General features: G+C 42.9%; 2 protein-coding genes across 3 annotated transcripts in view; one reads left to right on the top strand and one right to left on the bottom strand.

Moving 5' to 3' along the window:
* Window positions 1-24,791, top strand: part of LOC139390122 (membrane-associated phosphatidylinositol transfer protein 2-like) — a 95,280-nt gene continuing 70,489 nt past the window's right edge. For both annotated transcript variants that reach the window (XM_071137287.1, XM_071137289.1), the window contains exon 1: window positions 1-535. The gene's annotated coding sequence lies outside the window, so the exon portion shown is untranslated. The remainder of the gene's footprint in view (window positions 536-24,791) is intronic.
* Window positions 6,416-16,530, bottom strand: LOC139389503 (rotatin-like). Its single transcript, XM_071136327.1, has 5 exons — window positions 16,519-16,530; window positions 7,593-7,686; window positions 7,092-7,293; window positions 6,837-6,924; window positions 6,416-6,520 (listed from the first exon to the last, which is right to left on the bottom strand). The coding sequence occupies exons 1-5, from the start codon at window positions 16,528-16,530 to the stop codon at window positions 6,416-6,418; spliced, it is 501 nt and encodes a 166-aa protein (XP_070992428.1).

Here is a 24,791-nt window from a genome sequence, read left to right on the forward strand (position 1 = left end):
AGCTCAGGATTGCGAGTATCTTCACCATATTGTCGCAATACTCTTGATTCAAGTGGATTTACGGACCTCGGTTTTACCGGTGTTTGAATCCAGAGCGTCTTTTTCGCTTGAGCGGTAACTGAAGTGATGAAGGCAACTCGCGTGTGAATTACTACTGGAAACAATAACGTTTTAGTAGACTACATGGATTTTCCGTCGGTTGTCAATACTTGACCCCGCTTTTTATCGGTTTACTACCATACAGTTTGGGGCCAACGTAGTTATTTGTTCAAGGAAATGTGAGGACTTGGATACAGCTCAAGAAAGATGATGACCTGAGGCTGTCCCTAATTCCTGTTTACATGAAGTAGTTCAACTATCAAACGTCCTCAAGACAACGGAAAGGAAAAGGACTAAATTAATTGTTGGCTACATTGTAACATTTCAAGCTGGCAAGTAATGCCACTTTTTATTTTCTATGTCTGCTGAGTATCCCACAGAGGAACCAAAACGCGCTCGTGACCGAGAGGGAACGGCCAATTAACTTTGATTTTGGGTAAGTCCTAGGCAGTATTCTATTTCAGCGTGCGAGTGCGCATCATTTTTATGCATGTGATGAGCATTGCGAGCCATCAATTTGTGATTACCATGTCGCGATGTTGCTAGGTAACTGACTTGTGTAAAGATGGTGGGTTTACTTTGGGTCACAGTGAAAAGCGCGGAACAATTTCAATAATTTCCTCCACAGACAGCAGCAATTCAAAATCCAATTGCATATGCAGTGTTCATTATTCTCTCAATGGCTCACGATCAGAGATGTCTGTCTAGTAGTAGGTGAAGGATGCGATGCAGTATAATCATGCATGATTCCCTTGACTTGTTACATTGTTACCACTATCTACAATCTCTTTATCAGCGCACAAGAGATCAACTAATGCAAGAGGGAGTTAGTCAACAACTCTGGATTTGTTGTATGCTGTTGAAAAGAGATGCATTATAACACTAAAAACAGTTCCCTATGTCTGGTTTTTGGGGATAACTTGTTGCCATTGAGTGATTTAAAAATGAGCCTGTTTGGGTAACTTTTACATTTTCGCCGATTGGGAAAGGGGGATACCTAGTCAGTTATGCAACTGAATTCCTTCAACTGAAATGTGTCTTCCGCATTTAACCCAACCCCTCTGAATGAGAGAGGTGCCGGGGGAACAGTGGGTTTGCTGGCTTGCTCAGGGAACGAACGACAGCTTTTAACTTGTCAGCCCAACGCTCTAACCACGAGTACCATGTTGCAACATACTGTATGTACCTTTCCACTGTACCTTTCTTTTCTTGAGGTATCTGCAGCTACGGATTCAGTACTGATTCATCATGCAAGTGCCCAACCCATGCTTATCTCAACAATATTGAGAGCTGTTGCAGGTTGCCCTTTGTGTTGTTATTTTGTCGTTTAGGTTGTAAATATTAGTCAGTTATCTTCTGACACTGTGGCCCATCTGAGTTGCAGTGTTCATAGTTTGTCATCTTCTATTTTCACATGATGTATTTTCCAACAAGGTTTGCAGCTGAACTGTGCCTGTTGTTATAACAGGGTAGTAATGATATTGATTGGAGCAGTCACATATGGTAGTCTCTTTGAGTGATCTTGGGTTTTTCGTCCAGGTTTTGTAATGGTCTCTCGTCAGTCTTACATTTTTTTTTTTAAACAAACTAATAAACTCTGACTGCAGAATCACCTGCACATTTGTTCCACTTTATTTGTCTGTCAAACAAACAAATAAAGAAGAGAAAGAGAAATAGTGTGATGTTTGTCCATCAATGCCTCTTAATATGTGAATTCCAGACCATGTCTCTTAATGCAGCTGTCAGTTGGTCAGGTTCTGTGGGCTTCTATGGTGAGGTGCACTCCCCAGTCTACTGTATTTGAGGCCAGTGTGACTCACTCTCCAGTGCTGACAGGGGCCTGTGACCACTGCTGCCCATATGGTGGTTCTGCACTGAAGGGCAGCCCTGACGCAGTGCCACTGTTCTGGAGGGAGGCCGCACTACCACGGCACACTACCCAAGGTTGCCCCCTCTCTGTGCCACTGTACTGAAAACATTCACATTCTTTCTGCAAATGTATGCTTGTTGGGCCAAAAGGCGGAGGTTTCTCTTTAATTATTTGGTTGACAAAGTAGCTGAACCCCCCTACTGTAACAGGTTGTGAAGACTGATGGTGACTCCCTCTCAGGCCTGTGTAAAGGACAACATGGCATCACTCCAGCCATACACCATCAACTCACTGATAGAACTGATGTCCCCCTCACACACAATGACATCAACAATACACGTCTACTGCCAGAAATAGATAAAGGGATTAAAAGTGCACACAGCTTTTTATTTTTAGGATGTTGTAAACAGTGGAATTCCTGCCTTTCAAACATGGACGACAGGCGCACTAGATTCTTAAATGGCAAGTTGTTATTTTGAGATGACTCTGTAGGTGTTGATGTGTGTTTTGTTATGTGGACAGGATCTTTGCACAGATCAATTATCCTCCATGCTGGGCTTGTGGGAACTTGTTTTGTATCCTGATTTACAGTCATTTTTACTTAATTCAGTATCCCTAAAGAGAGTGACAACAAAGCCAAATGCAATAGGAGACTTGAAATAAATAGTATGTACATTTTTTGCTGTCTGAATTGAATTAGTGGCATATCTTTGCCTTTATTTCCCCAATGCACACCCAGATGCATGGACAGGTAGTTCAGCTTCATTATACGCTGCAGATTGTTATGTTTGCGTTCTCTGTTCAAAGCACATGTCAGAGAAACTGATTTATAACAGCATAAAGTGTGAAAAGGAAAGTTAGTCACTGGGTATCTTCTCACTCTCTCTCAAATGTTTCCCTGTATCATGAGGCTGAGATTACTGTGTTCCCCAACCCCTGGAGTGGTGTTTGATGATACTTAAAATAAATACAATTCCAGTCAAACTATCTTTTGGTATTTGTTTCATTAGTGCACTGTTGATACAGTCCCAAAATGTTTTGCAAGCCTGCAATCAAGTAGTTTTCATGATAAAGAACTTTCAAAATACAGAAATACAGCCAGTGATGCATTTTGCGTCATACCGGCTGTATTTCTGCCCAACGTGAATGGCAAGAGCTCAGACACACATGGAAAATGAAATGACCCCGGGAATCGATAGAACATCGCTCAAAGATGCCCAAAAACGATCTAACATAAAAAATGGGTGAATCTTTGCTTTAAGGGGGAGGAGGACTTGAGGTGAAGAAGATCTATTATAGCCATCAGGATAACCACTAATATCCACTGATCTAGGGAAACTCCTCACTCTCACTTGATTGTTGTGGTGTAATGGTACACATATTCATACCGAACCGTTCATTACGGGAGCCTCAGTTTGGTCCACACTGTGAACCGGAAGGAATACATCAAAAAACAGCATATTTACAAAATAAAAACACTTGGTCTATAGGCTTTGCCTACACGGTTGTAGGCCTATGCATCTTGAGTAAATCTGGTGATTCAGGCTATTTTGTTAAAAATCTAATAAATGTATTTGTCACATGCGCCGAATACAACAGGTATAGATAGACCTTACAGTGAAATGCTTACTTTACAGGCCCTTAACCAACAATGGAGTTTTAAGAAAGTACAACAAAAATAAAAGTAAGAAATAATTACAGGGCAGCAGTAAAATAACAATAGCGAAGCTACATACAGTGGGTACCGTTACAGAGTCAATGTGCGGGGGCCCCGGTTGGTCGAGGAGATGTTGTGACTATGCATAGATATTAACAGAGAGTAGCAGCAGCATAGAAGAGGTGGAGGGGGGCAATACAAACAGTCTGGGTAGCCATTTGATTAGATGTTCAGGAGTCTTATGGCTTTTCGGGTAGAAGCTGTTTAGAAGCCTCTTGGACCTAGACTTGACGCTCCGGTACCGCTTGCCGTACAGAAGCAGAGAGAACAGTCTATGTGGCTGGAGCCTTTGACAATTTTTAGGGCCTTCCTCTGACACTGCCTGGTACAGAGGTCCTGTATGGCAGGAAGCTTGGCCCGGTGATGTACTGGGCCGTACCCACTACCCTCTGTAGTGCCTTGCGGTCGGAGGCCGAGTAGTTGGAACTTGAAGCTCTCAATCTTCTCCACTACAGCCTCGTCGTTGAGAATGGGGGCGTGTCCAGTCCTCTTTTTCCTGTAGTCCACAATCATCTCTCGTGTTGAGGATCAGCGTGGATAATGTGTTGTTACCTACCCTTACCACCTGGGGGCGGCCCGTCAGGAAGTCCAGGATCCAGTTGCAGAGGGAGGTGTTTAGTCCCAGGGTCCTTAGCTTAGGGATGAGCTTTGAGGGCACTATGGTGTTGAACGCTGAGCTCTTCAATGAATAGCATTCTCACATAGGTGTTCCTTTTGTCCAGGTGTGAAAGGGCAGTGTGGAGTGCAATAGAGATTGCATAATCTGTGGATCTGTTGGGGCGGTATGCACATTGGAAGGGGTCTAGGGTTTCTGTAATGATTGTGTTGATGTGAGCCATGACCAGCCTTTCAAAACACTTCATGGCTACGAACGTGAGTGCTACGGATTGGTAGTCATTTAGGCAGGTTACCTTAGTGTTCTTGGGCACAGAGACTATGGTGGTCTGCTTAAAACATGTTGGCATTACAGACTCCGACAGGGAGAGGTTGAACATGTCAGTGAAGACACTTGCCAGTTGGTCAGCGCATGCTCAGAGTACACATCCTGGTAATTCATCTGGCCCTGCGGCCTTGTGAATGTTGAACGGTTTAAAGGTCTAACTCACATCGGCTACGAAGAGCATGATCACACAGTTGTCCGGAACAGCTGATGCTCTCATGCATGTTTCAGTGTTACTTGCCTCGAAGCAAGCATATAAGTAATTTAGTTCGTCTGGTAGGCTCGTGTCACTGGGCAGCTCTTGGCTGTGCTTCCCTTTGTAGTCTGTAATAATTTCCAAGCCCTGCCACATCCGACGAGCGTCAGAGCCGGTGTAGTTTTATTCGATCTTAGTCCTTTATTGATGCTTTGCCTGTTTAATGGTTCGTTGGAGAGCAAAGCGGGAATTCTTATAAGCTTCCGGGTTGGAGTCCCGCTCCTTGAAAGCGGCAGCTCTAGCCTTTAGGCCAGTGTGGATGTTGCCTGTAATCCATGGCTTCTGGTTGGGGTATGTATGTACAGTCACTGTGGAGGCGACGTCATCAATGCACTTATTGATGAAGCCAATGACTGATGTGCTGTACTCTTCAATGCCATCGGAGGAATCCCGGAACATATTCCAGTCTGTGATAGAAAAACAGTCCTGTAGTTTAGCATCTGCTTCATCTGACCACTTTTTTTTGACCGAGTCACTGGTGCTTCCTGCTTTTAATTTTTGCTTGTAAGCAGGAATCAGGAGGATAGAATTATGGTCAGATTTGCCAAATGGAGGGCGAGGGTGAGCTTTGTACATGTCTCTGTGTGTGGAATAAAGGTGGTCCAGAGTTTTTTTTCTTCCCCTCTGGTTGCACATTTAACATGCTGACAGAAATGAGGTAAAACTGATGTAAGTTTCCTTGCATTGAAGTCCCTGGCCACTAGGTGCGCCGCGTCTGGATGAGCGTTTTCCTTTTTGCCTATGGCGGTATACGGCTCATTGAGTGCGGTCTTAGATGTCTGTGGTGGTATGTAGACATCTAAGAAAAATACAGATGAAAACTCTCTAGGTAGAAAGTGTGGTCTACAGCTTATCATTAGATACTCTACCTCAGGCAAGCAATAGCTAGAGACTTCCTTAGATACCATGCGCCAGCTGTTGTTTACAAATATACACAGACCGCCACCCCTTGTCTCACCAGAGGCTGCTGTACTATCCTGCCGATAGAGTGTTTAACCCGCCAGCTGTATGTTATTAATGTCATCGTTTAGCCACGTCTCGGTGAAACATAAGATTTTACAGTTTTTAATGTCCCATTGGTAGGACATACATGAATTGTATAAATTATTAGAGACAGGCGCAGGAATTCGTAATAGGGGGGTTTAATACGCCACCCAAAATATACAACATGCCATGAAAAGGCACGGGGATGAAGCCCAAAACAAACACACAGGGATGTAACCCAAACAAAAGAGCAAGGTTAAACCTCTAATAAATACACAGGACGAGACCCGCAATACACTCCACGGGCGAGACCCGTAATAACAAATGCACAACAATACACGGGAAGAAACCCGTAATAACAACTGCACAATACACGCAGCACGAAAGCCGAAATAACAAAGCACAGGTACTCACAGACCAAGGACATGGGAATAAGAACTGACAAAACAATGGTGAACAAAGGGCATATATATATATATATATATATATACAATTACTAAACAGGGGGAATGGGAATCAGGTGTGCGTAAAGTAACAGTTCAGTGACGCCTAGAGGCCGGTGATGTAGACCTCCGGAACTGGTGCACGGAATGAGCAGCAGTAACTGGGGATTCCGTGAAACCAATCTCCTTTCGCAAAATCTGTGTCTTTCTCCTGCGAATGACTGGGATGAGGGCCGGTAATAAGAGACGGTAACAGCAGCATTATGTACAAAATAAATTACAAACAATGCGAAAAAACAAACAAAATAGCATATTAAGAGCCAATAAGACGGCAGCCAATAAGACGGCAGCCATCCTCTCCGGGTCCATTATTAAATGTAACAACTAGAGCCTAGCGCATTTCGAACTATCCTTTTGTGAGTTACAGCGGGCGGCTGGTAGCCTAGTGGTTAACAACATGCTCGATAGAGATAATGTGAATCTTACGTTGAAGCATTCATTGGTACTAAATGATGTAACCCAGTTACCTGCCGTTTAATGTCCTCCTGGTCTCCTGGTAGTGCGTTAGTCTTCAGCTCACCCAGACATCTCTCTATGGCTGCTGCGTCCACCAAACTAGAACACACAGGAAACAGAAACAGGGTTTAAGTCCATCCCTTCGGACAGGACAATTCATCACTGTAAATTGTATTGTGGATGGCCAGTGCTCCAAAGACTGTATTTGATTTGGCCAGTAATTGGGATAGTGAGACTAGTGCGATAGTGTTTATTTGACCTCTGACCTGGCCAGTGATTGGAAGAGCTGGCTGTGTGTGAGGGCTGAGAGGGTGAACTCCGGTAGCACGGCTAACAGGTTGGCCAGGAGGCCGCAGAGTGCCGATAAAAGGTCTGGCGTTACAATGACACAGGTGGGGTCAGGAGCAGGGTCAGCCAGTCTGGAGTCCTGGGAGAGGACAGAGTCAATGGTGTCTGTGTCACTCTGACCTGCAGAGTAAAATAGGGGAGCAGATATTAACATTGCTGTCTGTGTCACTGATCTACAATACAGGAAAGAGGAGCAAAGATGGACGGGAGACATGGGTCGAAACATACACCATACCAAAAATTGGTGTGTAGAGGCATAGTCTGTATATATAAATTAACTGTCATGGTTGGTCTTGATATGAGGAACTGTGCATGAGATGGTTCCTTTAACTCTGACTCTTAATTTGTTTGGTGCTACATGAGATCTGTATATAAAACCTGTTCACATTTAGCTACACTATATATACAAACACACATACCTTGAGCCATCAGTCTGCTAGCGGGTGTATCTTGTGCAGTAGCATTGAGAGAGGTGGGCACAGGGGATTGAAGCCTTGAGCCTCCAGGTATGATCTGTTGAAGACAAAACAATCACACAAAAAAAACACTTCAATAAGACAATGTGTTTAAATCACAGATCCACAGTTGACACAATCTCAATCGCCGTCCACACTGCCCTTTCCCGCCTGGACAAAAGGAATACCTACGTGAGAATGCTGTTCATTGAAAACAGCTCAGCATTCACCTCCCTTTGCAACTGGATTCTAGACTTCCTGACGGGCCGTCCCCAGGTGATAAGGGTAGGTAACAACACATCTGCCATGCTGATCCTCAACACGGGGACCCCTCAGGGGTGCGTGCTTAGACCCATCCTGTACTCTCTGTTCACCCCCGAATGCATGGCCAAGCACGACTTCAACACCATCATTACATTTGCTGACAACACAACAGTGGTAGGCCTGATCACCGACAACGATGAGACAGCCTATAGGGAGGAGGTCAGAGACCTGGCACTGGTGACAGGACTACAACCTCTCCTTCAATGTGAGCAAGACAAAGGAGCTGATCGTGGACTAGAGTTAAAGGACAGCCGAACAGGCCCCCATTCACATCGACGGGGCTGTAGTGGAGCGGGTCGAGAGTTTCAAGATTCCTTGGTGTCCACATCACCAACGAACTATTATGGTTCAAACACACCAAGACCGTCGTGAAGCGGCCACAACAACACCCTTTCCTTCTCAGGAGACTGAAAAGATTTGGCACGGGTCCCCAGATCCTCAAAAAGTTCTCAGCTGCACCATCGAGAGCATCCTGACCGGTTGTATCACTGCCTGGTATAGCAAATGCTCGGCATCTGACTGTGAGGAGCTACAGAGGGTAGTGCGTACAGCCCAGTACATCACAGGGACCAAGCTTCCTGCCATCCAGGAGATATACACTAGGCAATGTCAGAGGAAAGCCCAAAAAGTTGTCAAAAATTCCAGCCACCCAAGTCACAGACGGTTCTTTCTGCTTACCGCACGGCAAGCGGTACCAAAAGCCTCCTTATTAATAGCTTCTACCCCCAAGCCATAACACAGCGAATGACCACCTGGACTATTTACATTGACCTCCCCTTTGTTTTTACACTGCTGCTACTCACTGTTTATTATCTATCCATAGTCACTTCACCCCTACCTACATGTACACTGCTGCTACTCTGTTTATTATCTATCCATAGTCACTTCACCCCTACCTACATGTACACTGCTGCTACTCTGTTTATTATCTATCCATAGTCACTTCACCCCTACCTACATGTAAACTGCTGCTACTCTGTTTATTATCTATCCATAGTCACTTCACCCCTACCTACATGTACACTGCTGCTACTCTGTTTATTATCTATCCATAGTCACTTCACCCCTACCTACATGTACACTGCTGCTAGTCACTGTTTATTATCTATCCATAGTCACTTCACCCCTACCTACATGTACACTGCTGCTACTCTGTTTATTATCTATCCATAGTCACTTCACCCCTACCTACATGTACACTGCTGCTACTCTGTTTATTATCTATCCATAGTCACTTCACCCCTACCTACATGTAAACTGCTGCTACTCTGTTTATTATCTATCCATAGTCACTTCACCCCTACCTACATGTACACTGCTGCTACTCTGTTTATTATCTATCCATAGTCACTTCACCCCTACCTACATGTACACTGCTGCTAGTCACTGTTTATTATCTATCCATAGTCACTTCACCCCTACCTACATGTACACTCCTGCTACTCTCTGTTTATTATCTATCCATAGTCACTTCACCCCTACCTACATGTACACTGCTGCTACTCACTGTTTATTATCTATCCATAGTCACTTCACCCCTACCTACATGTACACTGCTGCTACTCACTGTTTATTATCTATCCAGTCACTTCACCCCTACCTACATGTACACTGCTGCTACTCGCTGTTTATTTTCTATCCATAGTCACTTCACCCCTACCTACATGTACACTGCTGCTACTCGCTGTTTATTATCTTTCCATAGTCACTTCACTTCAGTAACAAAAGTTGCTGGATCGAATCCCCGAGCAGACAAGATAAAAATCTGTCATTCTGCCCCTGAACAAGGCAGTTATCCCACTGTTCCCTAGTAGGCCATCATTGTAAATAAGAATTAGTTCTTAACTGACTTGCCTAGTTAAATAATGGTAAACTTTTATTTTTTTAAATAACTAGTTCTGTATGATGGCGAGTGATGGGGTTGATAAACCAGAATTGGAGTATCCTTCATCATCGTTTAAATCTCCAGTTTTGTTCAACATTTTGGCTTCCAAGTAAATTAAATTGCCGATGGACAGACAGTTGTGGGTAAAACGTTAACGGTATGTCGCCATGCTCAACGAGCTGCCAACACCTCAAATATGTTGAAACATTTACGCCAACATCCCCCCAGTATACCAGAGCAAGATGGAACCGCAAACAACAACACATCATCTCCCCTCTGTATTCAAGCAGCTCTTGGCAGTTGCTTCTGACCTGTCCGAAGGATTTTCTAAAATTTGATTTGTACTTTTCATTATTTTTTATTTGTACAATTTTAATCTGTTTTTCTCCCCAATTTTGTGGTATCCAATTGGTAGTTACTGTCTTGCGTTATCGCTGCAACTCCAGTACAGACTCGGGAGAGGCGAAGGTCAAGAGCTGTGCGTCCTCCGAAACACAACCCAACCAAGCCACACTGCTTCTTGACACAATGCCCACTTAACCCAGAAACCAGCCGCACCAATGTGTCTGAGGAAACACTGTACACCTGGCGACCATGTCAGCGTGCTTTGAGCCTGGCCCGCCACAGGAGTCGCTAGTGCGCGATGGGACAAGGACATCCTTGCCGGCCAAACCCTCCCCTAACCAGGTCTACGCTGGGCCAATTGTGCGCCGCCCGATGTGTCTCTGGTCGCGGCCGGCTACGACAGAGCCTGGACTCGAACCCAGAATCTCTAGTGGCACAGCTTAGACCACTGCCCAACACGGGAGGCCCTTGGCCAAAGGAATTACAAAAGCCATAGGTAGGCTATGTTTATGGTTTTTATAGTGTTAACCATTTTCAATGTAGCGTTCAAAACGTCTTTCAAGCTGTCAGACATTCCTTTGGCAGCAAGAGCCTCTCGGTGTTTGCTGCAGTGTACCCAAGTGGCATCGGGAGCATATCAGGGCACAAGGCGAGACCCAGATGCAAACACTGGAGGCAGATGGTTTGAGTCTTTGCTATTTATTATATTCAAGATGGGTAGGCAAGAGAATGGTCTTGGACAGGCAAAAAACCAAAACCAGTTCAGAGTCCAGGAGGTACAGTGTGGCAGGCAGGCTTGAGGTCAGGGCAGGCAGAATGGTCAGGCAGGCGTGTACAGAGTCCAGAACAGGCAAGGGTCAAAACTGTGAGGACTAGTAAAAGAGAATAGAAAAGGCAGGAGCACGGGAAAAACATACTGGTTGACTTGGAACATACAAGACGAACTGGCACAGAGAGACAGGAAACACAAGGAGAAATACCTCAGGGATAACAAGTGACACCTGGAGGGGGTGGAGACAATAACAAGGACAGGTGAATCTGATCAGCGTGTGACAGAGCAACTGCTTGCAAAGCTGTCCAGTACTTAAAAAATATCCTCTCCCGGTTTGCAGAAGAGGATGTCTTCCTTAATTGACCCCCCATAAACGTAACGGGCATATACCAGGAGCTGTGCCAGGCCCGCCACGTCTGTTGACTCATCCAGCTGTAACGCATATAATTCACTGGCTTGTATGCGAAGCAGTAAGAATTTCAAAACATCTCCTGCAATGTCACGGTTGCGTCATGAAACAGTGTTGTTTGATGAAGACATTGTCTGTAGTTTTTTTGGGCTTTTCCCCCCAGCATTGTCCCAGCCATATCCGTGGCAGCAGGAAGAATTAAGTCCTCCACAATAATATGTGGCTTGCCTGTCCGAGCCACTCGGTAGCTCACCATATAAGACACTAGAAGTCAACCGATTAATCGGAATGGCCGATTAATTAGGGCTGATTTCAAGTTTTCATAACAATCGGAAATCTGTATTTTTGGACACCGATTTGGCCGATTTAAAAAAAACACAACATATATATATATATTTTTACACCTTTATTGAATTTGGCAAGTCATTTAAGAACACATTCTTATTTTCAATGACGGCCTAGGAACGGTGGGTTAACTACCTTGTTCAGGGGCAGAACCACAGATTTTTACCTTGTCAGCTCTGTGATTCAAACTTGCAACCTTACAGTTAACTAGTCCAATGCTCTAACCACCTGCCTCTCATTGCACTCCACGAGGAGCCTGCCTGTTACGCGAATGCAGTAAAAAGCCAAGGTAAGTTGCTAGCTAGCATTAAACTTATCTTATAAAAACAATCAATCAATCAATCATAATCACTAGTTAACTACACATGGTTGATGATATTACTCGTTTATGTAGCTTGTTCTGCATTGCATATAATCGATGCGGTGCGCATTCGCGAAAAAGGACTGTCGTTGCTCCAACGTGTACATAACCATAAACATCAATGCCTTTCTTAAAATCAATACACACAAGTATATATTTTTAAACCTGCATATTTAGTTAATATTGCTTGCTAACATGAATTTCTTTTAACTAGGTAAATTGTGTCACTTCTCTTGCAACAGAGTCAGGGTATATGCAGCAGTTTGGGCCGCCTGGCTTGTTGCGAACTGTGTGAAGACTATTTCTAACAAAGACAACCAACTTCGCCAAACAGGGGATGATTTAACAAAAGCGCATTTGCGAAAAAAGCACAATCGTTTTACCTAACCATCAACACCAATGCCTTTCTTAAAATCAATACACAGAAGTATATATTTTTAAACCTGCATAGTCAGGGTAAATGCAACAGTTTGGGCCGCCTGGCTCGTTGCGAACTAATTTGCCAGAATTTTATGTAATTATGACATAACATTGAATGTTGTACAATGTAACAGCAATATTTAGACTTAGGGATGCCACCCGTTAGATAAAATACGGAACGGTTCCGTATTTCACTGAAATAATAAACGTTTTGTTTTTCGAAATGATAGTTTCCGGATTCAACCATATTAATGACCTAAGGCACGTATTTCTGTGTGTTATTATATTATAATTAAGTCTATGATTTGATATTTGATAGAGCAGTCTGACTGAGCGATGATAGGCAGCAGCAGGCTCGTAAGCACTCATTCAAAGAGCACTTTCGTGCGTTTTGCCAGCAGCTCTTCGCTGTGCTTCAAGAATTGAGCTGTTTATGACTTCAAGCCTATCGACTCCCGAGATTAAGTTGGTGTAATCGATGTGAAATGGCTAGCTAGTTAGTGGGGTGCGCGCTAATAGCATTTCAAACGTCACTCGCTCTGAGACTTGGAGTAGTTGTTCCCCTTGCTCTGCAAGGGCCGCGGATTTTGTGGAGCGATGGGTAACGATGCTTCGAGGGTGGCTGTTGTCGATGTGTAGGGGCGAGGATATGGACAGAAGTTATACTGTTACACTGGCAATACTAAAGTGCCTATAAGAACATCCAATAGTCAAAGGTATATGAAATACAAATGGTATAGAGAGAAATAGTCCTATAAATACTATATTAACTACAACCTAAAACCTCTTACCTTGGAATATTGAAGTCTCATGTTAAAAGGAACCACCAGCTTTCATATGTTCTCATGTTCTGAGCAAGGAACTTAAATGTTAGCTTTTTTACATGGCACATATTGCACTTTTACTTTCTTCTCCAACACTTTGTTTTTGCATTATTTAAACCAAATTGAACATGTTTCATTACTTATTTTAGGCTAAATAGATTTTTATTGATATATTATATTAAGTCAAAATAAGTGTTCATTCAGTATTGTTTTAAATGTCATTATTACAAATACATTTAAAAAATTGGCCGATTAATCGGTATCTGCTTTTTTTGGTCCTCCAATAATTGGTATCGCCGTTGAAAAATCATATTCGGTCGACCTCTATAAGACGCTTCTAGACCCTTCTTATTAATAGTATCTGTTGCTTTTATACATGTCTCACTACTCAAAAGTCGTCTTAATTATCGCTCAAAAAACTCCTGTGCCTTATTTTTCAAATTGGCATGTTTTGTTTCTAAATGTCTGCACAAGAGTGAAGGTTTCCTCGAGTTGTGAGATAGTACTTTTGCACATATAACAAACACACTGTGGCTGAGGAAAGGCACTATTCCCAATATAAGTGAACCCGAAATCAATATTCATCATATTTGCGCATCTTCGATGATCCAGCGTCCCTGTCTGTTGTTCGGTGCTTTCCCGGGTTAGGGGCAGTAGGTCTTTGGCTGCATCAGATTCACAACTGTCAGTGTCCATGCTAGCTGAGCTAACAACAAATGTAGAATTACTGATGCCAGCATTGATGTGCTCGTGGAAGCAGAACAACTTGTGTCATCGACAGGTGCAGGAGTTGTACTGCTGGTAGTAGCAGTACTATCAGTAGAGCTGGTATGTGTCTCTATGGACGTGGGGCTTTTTTTTAACCATATATCCATTTTTGAGTAAACTGAATGAGCATCAGCAAAGTTTGGCTACATACGGACAGTTAGTGGAATTCCCGCGAGAGAGTAATGCTTAATGTGATTCGATGTTAATTATTTGACTAGGCTACCTGTATTTGACATTGTGTTGTTATTTCGCTGAACACTAGATGGTTTAATTTCATTTTTGGCAGTGAAACGGGCAAATAACTCACCCAAATGTATAGCCCCGTTGGAAAATCTAAATGGACTGTTTGAAAAGGTGAATCTGTACATAGACAAAGTCAGGTGCCACAGCGGGATCTTGTCCAGGGAGAGGAACCCCCTAGACTGCATTCTGCACATAGTCTACCTTCATTAAGACTTGGGTTTGGCCCAAGTTTGTTGAGCCTGTTGAGCTTGTTTCTCACACAGAAGATACTGTATACAGATGTGTAGCGCTAGGATCCTTTCTCCCTCTGTTAGTTTTAGTCACACCCCTCAGAGACAGTCTAAACCTTAAAAACTTAAACCTTTCAAAGTCCTGTCATCACAATTTCACATTCTGTTCAGGCCCTCGTCAAAATTACAGTAGGCTAAATAAATGTTTTTTTACCTTTGCTGTGTCTGATACTTTCACTCCTGATGCCGCGTTGTATTGCTGTTGCAATGTGTTTTTTTGTTTCCTGCAATCAATATTTAACATTCTAGTACATTTTGATGATGATTTAATTGGAGGTCAGAATGTGATATGTCCACGCTAAAGCTATTTATAAACTGGGCGGTTCGAGCCCTGAATGCTGATTGGCTGAAAGCCGTGGTATATCACAGGTTTGACAAAAAAGTACTTTTTACTGTTCTAATTACATTGGTAACCAGTTTATAATACCAATAAGGCACATTGGGGGCTTGTGGTATATAGACAATACACCGCGGCTAAGGGCTGTATCCAGGAACTCTGCGTCGTGCATAACAACAGCCCTTAGATGTGGTATATTGGCCATATACCACACCTCCTCGTGCCTTATTGCTTAGATACATTTGTATATATTGTGTATATAGTGTATGTGGACACCCCTTCAAATTAGCGGATTTGGCTATTTCAGCCACACCCGTTGCTGACAGGTGTATAAAATCGAGCACACAGCCATGCAATCTCCATAGACAAATATTGGCAGCAGAATGGCCTTAATGAAGAGCTCAGTGACTTCCAAAGTTGCACCGTCATAGGATGCCACCTTTCCAACAAGTCCGTTGGTCAAATTTCTGCCCTACTAGAGCTGCCCTGGTCAACTGTAAGTGCTGTTATTGTGAAGTGGAAACATCTAGAGCAGTGGTTCCCAAACTTTTTATAGTCCCGTACCCCTTCAAATATTCATCTTCGAGCTGAGTAGCACCAGGGTCAGTGCACTCTGTTGTTTTTTTGCCATCATTGTAAGCCTGCCACACACACACTATACAATACATTTATTAAACATAAGAATGAGTGTGAGTTTTTGTCACAATCCGGCTCGTGGGAAGTGACAAAGAGCTCTTATAGGACCAGGGAACAAATAATAATTATTATTATTTTGCTCTTTATTTTTCCATCTTACATATAAAGCCTTATTTGTTCATCAAAAAATTGTGAATAATTCACCACAGGTTAAATAGAAGGGTGTGCTTGAAAGGATGCACATAACTCTGCAATGTTGGGTTGTATTGGAGAGAGTCTCAGTCTTAGATCAATTTCCACACACTGTCTGTGCCTGTATTTAGTTGTCATGCACCTATGTGAGAGAATCCACTCTCACATAGGTACGTGGTTGCAAAAGGCATCAGTGTCTTGACAGCGCAATTTGCCAAGGCAGGATACTCTGAGCGCAGCCCTAACTAGAAATCTGGCAGTGGCTTCTGGTTAAATTAAATTTTCACAGAACCGCTTGTTGCAATTTCCACGAGGCTCTCTTGTTCAGCTATCGGTAAGTGGACTGGAGGCAGGGCATGAAAGGGATAACGAATCCAGTTGTTTGTGTTGTCTGTTTCGGTGTAGTGCTGCTGGTAGTAGCAGTACTATCAGTAGAGCTAGTATGTGTCTCTATGGACGCGGGGCTTTTAAAAAAAAACGTTTGGCTACATACATGACCGTCAGTGGAATTCCCGCGAGAGAGTAACGGTTAATGTGATTGGATGTTAATATTTTGACTAGGCTACCTGTATTGGACATTGTGTTGTTATTTCGCTGAACACTAGATGGATTAATTTTATTTTTGGCAGTGAAACGAGGCTTCTCAGACGAGGAAAAAAAACTCACTCAAATGTATAGCCCCGTTGGAAAATCTAAATGGACTGTTTGAAAAGGTGAATCACATTTTTATTTGGCGTACCCACGACGGCATTGCGTACCCCAGTTTGGGAATAACCGGTCTAGGGAACAACCAAGGCTCAGCCACGAAGTGGTAGGCCACAACCAAGGCTCAGCCACGAAGTGGTAGGCCACACAAGCTCACAGAACGGGACCGGCGAGTGCTGAAGTGTGTAAAAATGATCTGTCTTCATTTGCAACACTCACTATTGAGTTCCAAACTGCCTCTGGCAGCAACGTCCGTGCAGGAACTGTTCGCCAGAAGCTTCATGAAATGGGTTTCCTTGGCCGAGCAGCCTACGCTCACCATGCATAATGCCATGCATCGGCTGAGTGGTGTAAAGCTCGCCACCAATGGACTCTGGAGCAGTGGAAACACATTCTCTGGAGGGATGAATCACGCATTACCATCTGGCAGTCCGACCTACAAATCTTGGTTTGGCGGATGCCAGGAGAACGCTACCTGCCCGAATGCATAGTGCCAACTGTGAAGTTTGGTGGAGGAGGAATAATGGTCTGGGGCTGTTTTTCATTATTCAGGCAAGGCCCCTTAGTTCCAGTGACAGGAAATATTAACGCTACAGCATACAATGACATTCTACTGTAGACAATTCTGTGCTTCCAACTTTGTGGCAACCAGTTTCCTATTTCAGCATGACAATGCCCCCATGCACAAAGTGAGGTCTATACAGAAATGATTTGTCGATTGGTGTGGAAGAATTTGTCTGGCCTGCACAGAGCCCTGACCTCAACCCCATCGAAAACCTTTGGGATGAATTAGAATGCCGACTGCAAGCCAGGCCTAATCGCCCAACATCAGTGCTTGACCTGACTAATGCTCTTGTGGCTGAATGGAAGCAGGTAGTGGAAAGCCTTCCAACAGCTAGTGGAAAGCCTTCCAAGAAGAGTGGAGGCTGTTGTAGCAGCAAAGGAGGGACCAACTCCATATTAATGGCCATGATTTTGGAATGAGATGTTCAATGAGCAGGTGTCCCTATACTTTTGTTCATGTAGTGGACATCTATGTGGGATCTCCAATTTTCCCCTTGTGTACAATTAACCTTCTGTATATATTTAGTTCTATCCCGAAGACATTTTTCCATCTGATTTTTAAAATCATCACACATACACACAGAAGACATTCTGAGTAATCAAGGAGTGTGATAGGAGGCCAGTAGTGAGGAGGGTTGGACTTGAGAGCTCCTTCACCCTGTGGTGCATCAAGGCCTTGGGTCACAAAATGCCTACATTTTTCCACCGCACTGAGTGGGATTCTAGAAAGAAGGGGTTGACAGGAAGCTCAACTAGAGTGTAGATAGATAAATAAATAGTTTATTTAGTCACATGCACAGGGTTGCATATGTGATTGCAGGGTACAGTGGAAGCCTCTGATCTCCAACAGTGCAGGTCAAAGAGAGTGAATTAAAACAATAATACAAATAATGAAATAATAATCTTAAAATAATATAAACACATTTACAACTGTACCAATTATATATTGGCGGGTTGGGTGCGATGGTGCTCCTGTAGAACACTGTGTGTGTGTTCGGTGCTCACAGGAGCTTATCAAACTTTTATATTTTCTTGTTTTGGTTCTGCCTGTAACAGTGTGCTCATGTTTTTGTCATTTGCTTTCTGGGAACAACAAACATGAAGATCAGAAGCATGTGTGTGTACAGCTCTTATTCACCATTGACCAGATTAGTTTACACTTAATATTGCTCTTACTGTGTGTAATGAGTTTAAGTTAATCATTCATTATATTATTATAAGCCATTCGTTCATCATGACACTTGATGATGTTGATACTTGCCATCAGCAATTAGGGATATGTTTGCAGAAAATTACTGCTATCTAACCTTGCAGCCACTGCCAACATATAATAAAACATCTTTAAATATTATGTGACATGATTAACCAAAACACGGGGCCCTATCATGATGATATCAACATGATAAATGTAATTATTACACTCTTTACACAATCGATTGGTTGAAATTTTAAAATTTGAATTTTTCTAAATATAGACACATCCTATGTTTGAATAACATCAACTACGCTATATGTAGGCTACTGAGCTTGTCTGATGCTTTAAGCACTGTGATTAAAAAGAGGGAGCCAGAGATCAATGTAGTCTAACCAGAATAAAAACACCTGTTCCCAACCCTCCTCCTCCCGCTGTTGCTGGCCTTCGCAGATTCTGCCTTTATGCTCCTGAAGTTTCCAGTAATAGGCTACACCAGAGGTCTGCAAACTTTTTCATTTGGAGTGCTAAGTTATCGTACCATTTCTACTGATCTGTGTGCCAGTTCTGATTTTTTTTCATACATCCATTTTCGTGGAACAGTTTAATTTAATTTATAACAAAGTCTTCAATTCTCAAAATGAATATAATGTGGTTAATCAAAATTCTATCTTTTGAAAATTATACAAATCTAAAAGTAATTTCTATTGCCATTGCCAATATGTAAAAATAGCATACATAAAACCAACAAATAAAAACATTGCAGCCCGCAGGTAGAAAATATCCTGATACAAATAAATATCCTATCAATCACATTGGCTATGTGTGGGCTGTCTGCAAGGAACTTGAAACATTGCTAGCACAAGCTTCAGTTGGTACAAACTTTCAGCATTGTATAAAATATTCTGGTCCCTCAGTTTCCCACACCAGTGAGCTACAGACAGACAGCTTAGGCTATTTGCGCAAGGGATAAGAAGTACTCAGGTAGGCCTTTTTTTAGGACGTTCCCAAAGATTTTTCAAATAGGTTATGTTGAGGAACTATTGTCATTTTCAATGGATGTAAAAACAGACTTTTCTTACTTGCTGTTTGAGGTGAAGAAAAAAGTACTTTGAGAAGCTCCACAGTGATGCTGAGTTAAGACAATCAGAAATGCTATCAGATCCTCAAATTAGCACATTTATAAGCCTACATTTGCGCGCAGGCCAGGTAGGCAAGGCCTACTTCTATGCATAATCAGGTGTGTGTCCTTACACAAGATTGACAGGAGTGCTCCAAACAAAAGACAATTAATAAATTGACAACTAATAAATGTAATGAAATAAACCCAAACTTTTTTCTCACAAGTGTAGCCTCGGGTGTGCGCTCTGCAAACAACGTATCCACTGTTACAATGACAACGGTAAGACTGTAATAATAATATATTGAATGCATTAACAGAAATGACCTTAACCAAACAAACATTGTAGATGATAAATAATGGTAATTGAGGTAAATGTACTACTGGTGATACTGGTGTGCCATCCCCATGTTCATAAACAGTTAATAAGATTCAGTTGATGGCCTAGTGAAAAGTCATCAACCTGAATTGTTGCTATGCTAATGTTTGAATTAGGCCACTGCTTAATTCATGCTACTTCTGTAGCTGTACGATGGGCCTACATTGTAACACACTTGTATTAAATATCACTCCCCCCACTAAGCCTAGAACACCCGTGTTTTCTACATTACTGGTATAACTAGATTTGCATACAGGACACAAAATGAGACTCACGTCCTGGCAGTTGAGATTTTATAGACTTTTGTGGCCATGCGGTGCATGTTTTTGTTCATTTTGAAACTGTATAATTAGATAGAAGATACCATGAGATCACTGAGCATAGATCGCAGTAGATTTTACATTGCACAGACTCAACACAAACAAGCTTACATCCTAAATGCTCATTCTTGGGGAAACTCCTTAGAAGGTATATAAGAGGTGCTTCATGTTAATTGCAACAACCTTTTATGTACATGTTATGTACTCTGTATTTGCACAACTGGTGTCAATGTGTTTGTCTACTCAGTGACCATTTACTGTCAATTTCTTCTCCTGCCTTGGTTAGTCAGAGGCTATCACTGTGTAACTGAATCATTTTTGAGTAACAACCCTTTCTCAGTCACCAGGTTCACATCAATAACTTACTAGGCTGTGTTCGTGTCCCTCTGTGTGTTTATGCTTGTGTGTGTAGGTCTGTGTCTTCATTTGCTTGTTGATTTGTGTGTGTGTGTGCTGGGTGTGTCTGTGTAGCCAGCAGGAGACCGGTAGACCTGGAGTGCCTCTAATTCCCCAAGTGTATTTCTGGCTTTGACATGTGGAGTTTCACCCTGGCACTCATGCAAGTTCTATTTGATACCAGTCGGAGCAAAAGATCAGTGAGAGGGGCAGGAGAGACGCAGCGTCTTGGCTTGACCAGACCAGCCTCAGAAAGCCTGCATCCTGAGCCCCACCATTTTAAAAATGTGTTTTATTTTATCAAACCTTTATTTAACTAGGGAAGTCAGCTAAGAACAAATTCTTATTGACAATGACGGCCTACCCCAGCCAAACCCGGACGACGCTGGGCCAACTCCCAATCACGGCCGGATGTGATACAGCCTGGATTCAAACTGTAGTGACGCCTCTTGCACTGAGATGCAGTGCCTAGACCGCAGTGCCACTCTGGAGCCTTTCCCCTACTCTCACCCCTGAATGCTGCATTATCTCTATGGGCCAGATGATAAGATGCAGTGCCACTCTGGAGCCTTTCCCCTACTCTCACCCCTGAAGGCTGCATTATCTCTATGGGCCAGATGATAAGATGCAGTGCCACTCTGGAGCCTTTCCCCTACTCTCACCCCTGAAGGCTGCATTATCTCTATGGGCCAGATGATAAGATGCAGTGCCACTCTGGAGCCTTTCCCCTACTCTCACCCCTGAAGGCTGCATTATCTCTATGGGCCAGATGATAAGATGCAGTGCCTTAGACCGCAGTGCCACTCTGGAGCCTTTCCCCTACTCTCACCCCTGAAGGCTGCATTATCTCTATGGGCCAGATGATAAGATGCAGTGCCACTCTGGAGCCTTTCCCCTACTCTCACCCCTGAAGGCTGCATTATCTCTATGGGCCAGATGATAAGATGCAGTGCCACTCTGGAGCCTTTCCCCTACTCTCACCCCTGAAGGCTGCATTATCTCTATGGGCCAGATGATAAGATGCAGTGCCACTCTGGAGCCTTTCCCCTACTCTCACCCCTGAAGGCTGCATTATCTCTATGGGCCAGATGATAAGATGCAGTTGAGAGTGTCTGAGATACAAAAGCATTAGTGTTGGTTGTTGTTGAACTGAGAAGGACCACTATCTCACTTTTGTCCACATTCCATACATTCCCATGGCCTTGTCGACCTTATTGACCAAAGTCAGTGGCTCTAACAATTTTGCATGGTGCTAGTCGTAAAAAAGATTAGCTACAGGCGATGATGATGACAACGGCACATGGTTATTTTCTTACCACAGTTCATTGTAAGTAATTAAAAAGTGCATTGTTCAACTGGTTAAAAAAATAATGTGTGATGAGTTAAATGAAAAGCTGTTGATTAGGAAGATACAGTTTCTTCCTGTGTGCTGTTTCTATATTGTATATGAATGTTTGTGTGACATTTGTATTAGTGCCTCTGTGTACCAGAGTCTAATACAGCAAGCCTGCTTGTTTTAATGTTGAATTTTTTACCTCGGTTGGTCCTTGAGGTGGTTGTCTTGATGATATTTTAAATGAACCTCCATAAGGTGCCAGGTCCTGAAGGGAACATTGTGTTTTTAGCACATTTACCATGCCAACCTCCCTCCCCGTCCCTGTACTGGTACCCCTACCAGTGTTTCCCCTAGGATTCTTTTTCAGCTGCAGTGGCAAAGATAGTGACTGACTGACTGATAAAAATCACCTTGCATCAAAAATAACTACTCAATATTATTTGTAGATCAGTCAGTCACAATTTACCCATGGTGTATCATTGTTTTGATGTCCTCGAACATGGCCAGGGAGTACGGAGATTTCTCCACGCAAATGAGACCACTGATTAATGGGCACACCCCTGCTATTGCTCCCACAGAGGTACAGTCTGGGAAAGGAAGAGTAAGATGGTGGGGTGTTGGTGTTCTCCCTTCCCTTCCTCCTGAGTCCTGGTTGTTCCAAAAAGGGGAGAGGGGGTGCCTAAGCTAAACTAAGGATGGCTCTTTTGATCCCTCTCTCCCTCCCCACTGAAGTTTTAGCCTAAGTCTGTGATGGAGGGGTATACTGTGCCTTCTGGACTTATTCCACATTTTGTTGTTACAGCCTGAATTTAAAATTGATTAAACAGATCATTTTTCTCTCCTACCCATCTACACACAATACCCCATAATGACAGTGAAAACACGTTTTTAGAATAAAAATACAGAAATATCTCATTTGCATAACTATTCAAACCCCTGAGTCAATATGTTAGAATCACCTTTGGCAGCATTTACAGCTGTGAGTCTGAGTAAGTCTCTAAGAGCTTTGCACACCAGGATTGTACAATATTTGCATATTATTATAGCTCTGTCAAATTGGTTGTTGATCATTGCTAGACAGCCATTTTCAAGTCTTGGCATAGATTTTCAAGACAATTTATGTAAAAGCTGTAACTAGGCTACTCAGGAACATTCAATGTCATCTTGGTAAGCAACTCCAGTGTATATTTGGCCTTGGGTTTTAGGTTATTGTCCTGCTGAAAGCTGAATTTGTCTCCCGGTGTCTGTTGGAAAGCAAACTGAACCAGGTTTTCCTCTAGGATTTGCCTGTGCTGAATTTGTCTCCCGGTGTCTGTTGGAAAGCAAACTGAACCAGGTTTTCCTCTAGGATTTGCCTGTGCTGAATTTGTCTCCCGGTGTCTGTTGGAAAGCAAACTGAACCAGGTTTTCCTCTAGGATTTGCCTGTGCTGAATTTGTCTCCCGGTGTCTGTTGGAAAGCAAACTGAACCAGGTTTTCCTCTAGGATTTTGCCTGTGCTGAATTTGCCCCAAACATAACTCTTTGTATTCAAGACATAAAGTTAATTTCTTTCCCACCATTTTTACAATTTAACTTTAGTGTCTTATTGCAAACATTATCCATGTTTTGGAATGTTTTTATTCTGTATAGGGCTCCTTCTTTTCACTCAGTCATTTAGGTTAGTATTTTGCCTGTTGTTGATTCATCCACAGTTTTCTCCTATCACAGACATTAAACTCTTAACTATTTAAAAATCACCATCGGGCTCATGGTGAAATCCCTGAGCGGTTTCCTTTCTCTCCGGCAAAAGAGTTAGGAAGGATGCCTGTATCGTTGTAGTGACTGGGTGTATTAATACACCATCCAAAGTGTAATTCATAACTTCACCATGCTCAAAGGGAGATTCAATGTCAGATGTTTTTATTTTTACCCATCTACCAATAGGTGCCCTTCTTTGCAAGTCATTGGAAAACCTCCCTGGTCTTTGTGGTTGAATCTGTGTTTGAAATTCACTGCTTGACTGAGGGACTATAATGGCACAAGGCGAGACCCAGATTCAGACACAGGAGGCAGATGGTTGGGCTCCGATATTTATTATAACACAAGGGGTAGGCAAAAGGCAGGTCGGGTACAGGCGAGAGTTCATGAACCAGGTCAGAGTCCAAACAGTACAGGGCGTTAGGCAGGCTCGAGGTCAGGGCATGAAGAATGGTCAGGCAGGCAGGTTTGGTGTCAGGACAGGCAAGGGTCAAAACCAGGAGGACTAGAAAAAACAGAGACTGGGAAAAATAGGAGCTAGGAGATAAACACTGGTTGACTTGGTAAACAAGACGAACTAGCACAAAGAGACAGAAAACACAGGGATAAATACACTGGGAATGATGAGCAACACCTGGAGGGGGTGGAGACAAGTACAAGGACAGGTGAAACAGATCAGGGCATGACAGGGACCATACAGATAATTGTATGTGTGGGGTACAGAGATGAGGTAGTCATTCAAAAATCATGTTAAACACTGTTATTGCACACAGAGTGAGTCCATGCAACTTATTATGTGACTTGTTAAGCAAATTTGTACTCCTTAACTTATTTAGGCTTGCCATAACAAAGGGGTTAGACAGACAGACAGACAGACAGACAGACAGACAGACAGACAGACAGACAGAGACAGAGAGAGAAATAACCTGTAGATATCCCAGCTGAAAAGGTTGCAGAGGTATCTGGTGAGAATATACCTTGTTCTGTCATGTCAAGCCTGCAGTTTATCTCTCTGTAGTGTTGTTGTGCCCTAACAGGTATTTTGTTTGGGAGGTGGGGGTGCAGTAAATGAAAAAAATAGTATTTTTGTGTCTCAAACCATTGGTGTGTGTTTTGTCTTGTCCGTCCTTGTAGAGGCATCTGTGCTTGTTTTGTGAGGTAGGTTCTTGTCAAATTTTCAGACAAATCCTTTGTGGGAGTGATGTGTCTTGTCCAATGGAGCTGTGTTATGTGGTGACATTCTATAGGACTGGTGGAAGAGA

Source organism: Oncorhynchus clarkii, chromosome 30 (genome assembly GCF_045791955.1).
Source record: "Oncorhynchus clarkii lewisi isolate Uvic-CL-2024 chromosome 30, UVic_Ocla_1.0, whole genome shotgun sequence".
NCBI lineage: Eukaryota > Metazoa > Chordata > Actinopteri > Salmoniformes > Salmonidae > Oncorhynchus > Oncorhynchus clarkii.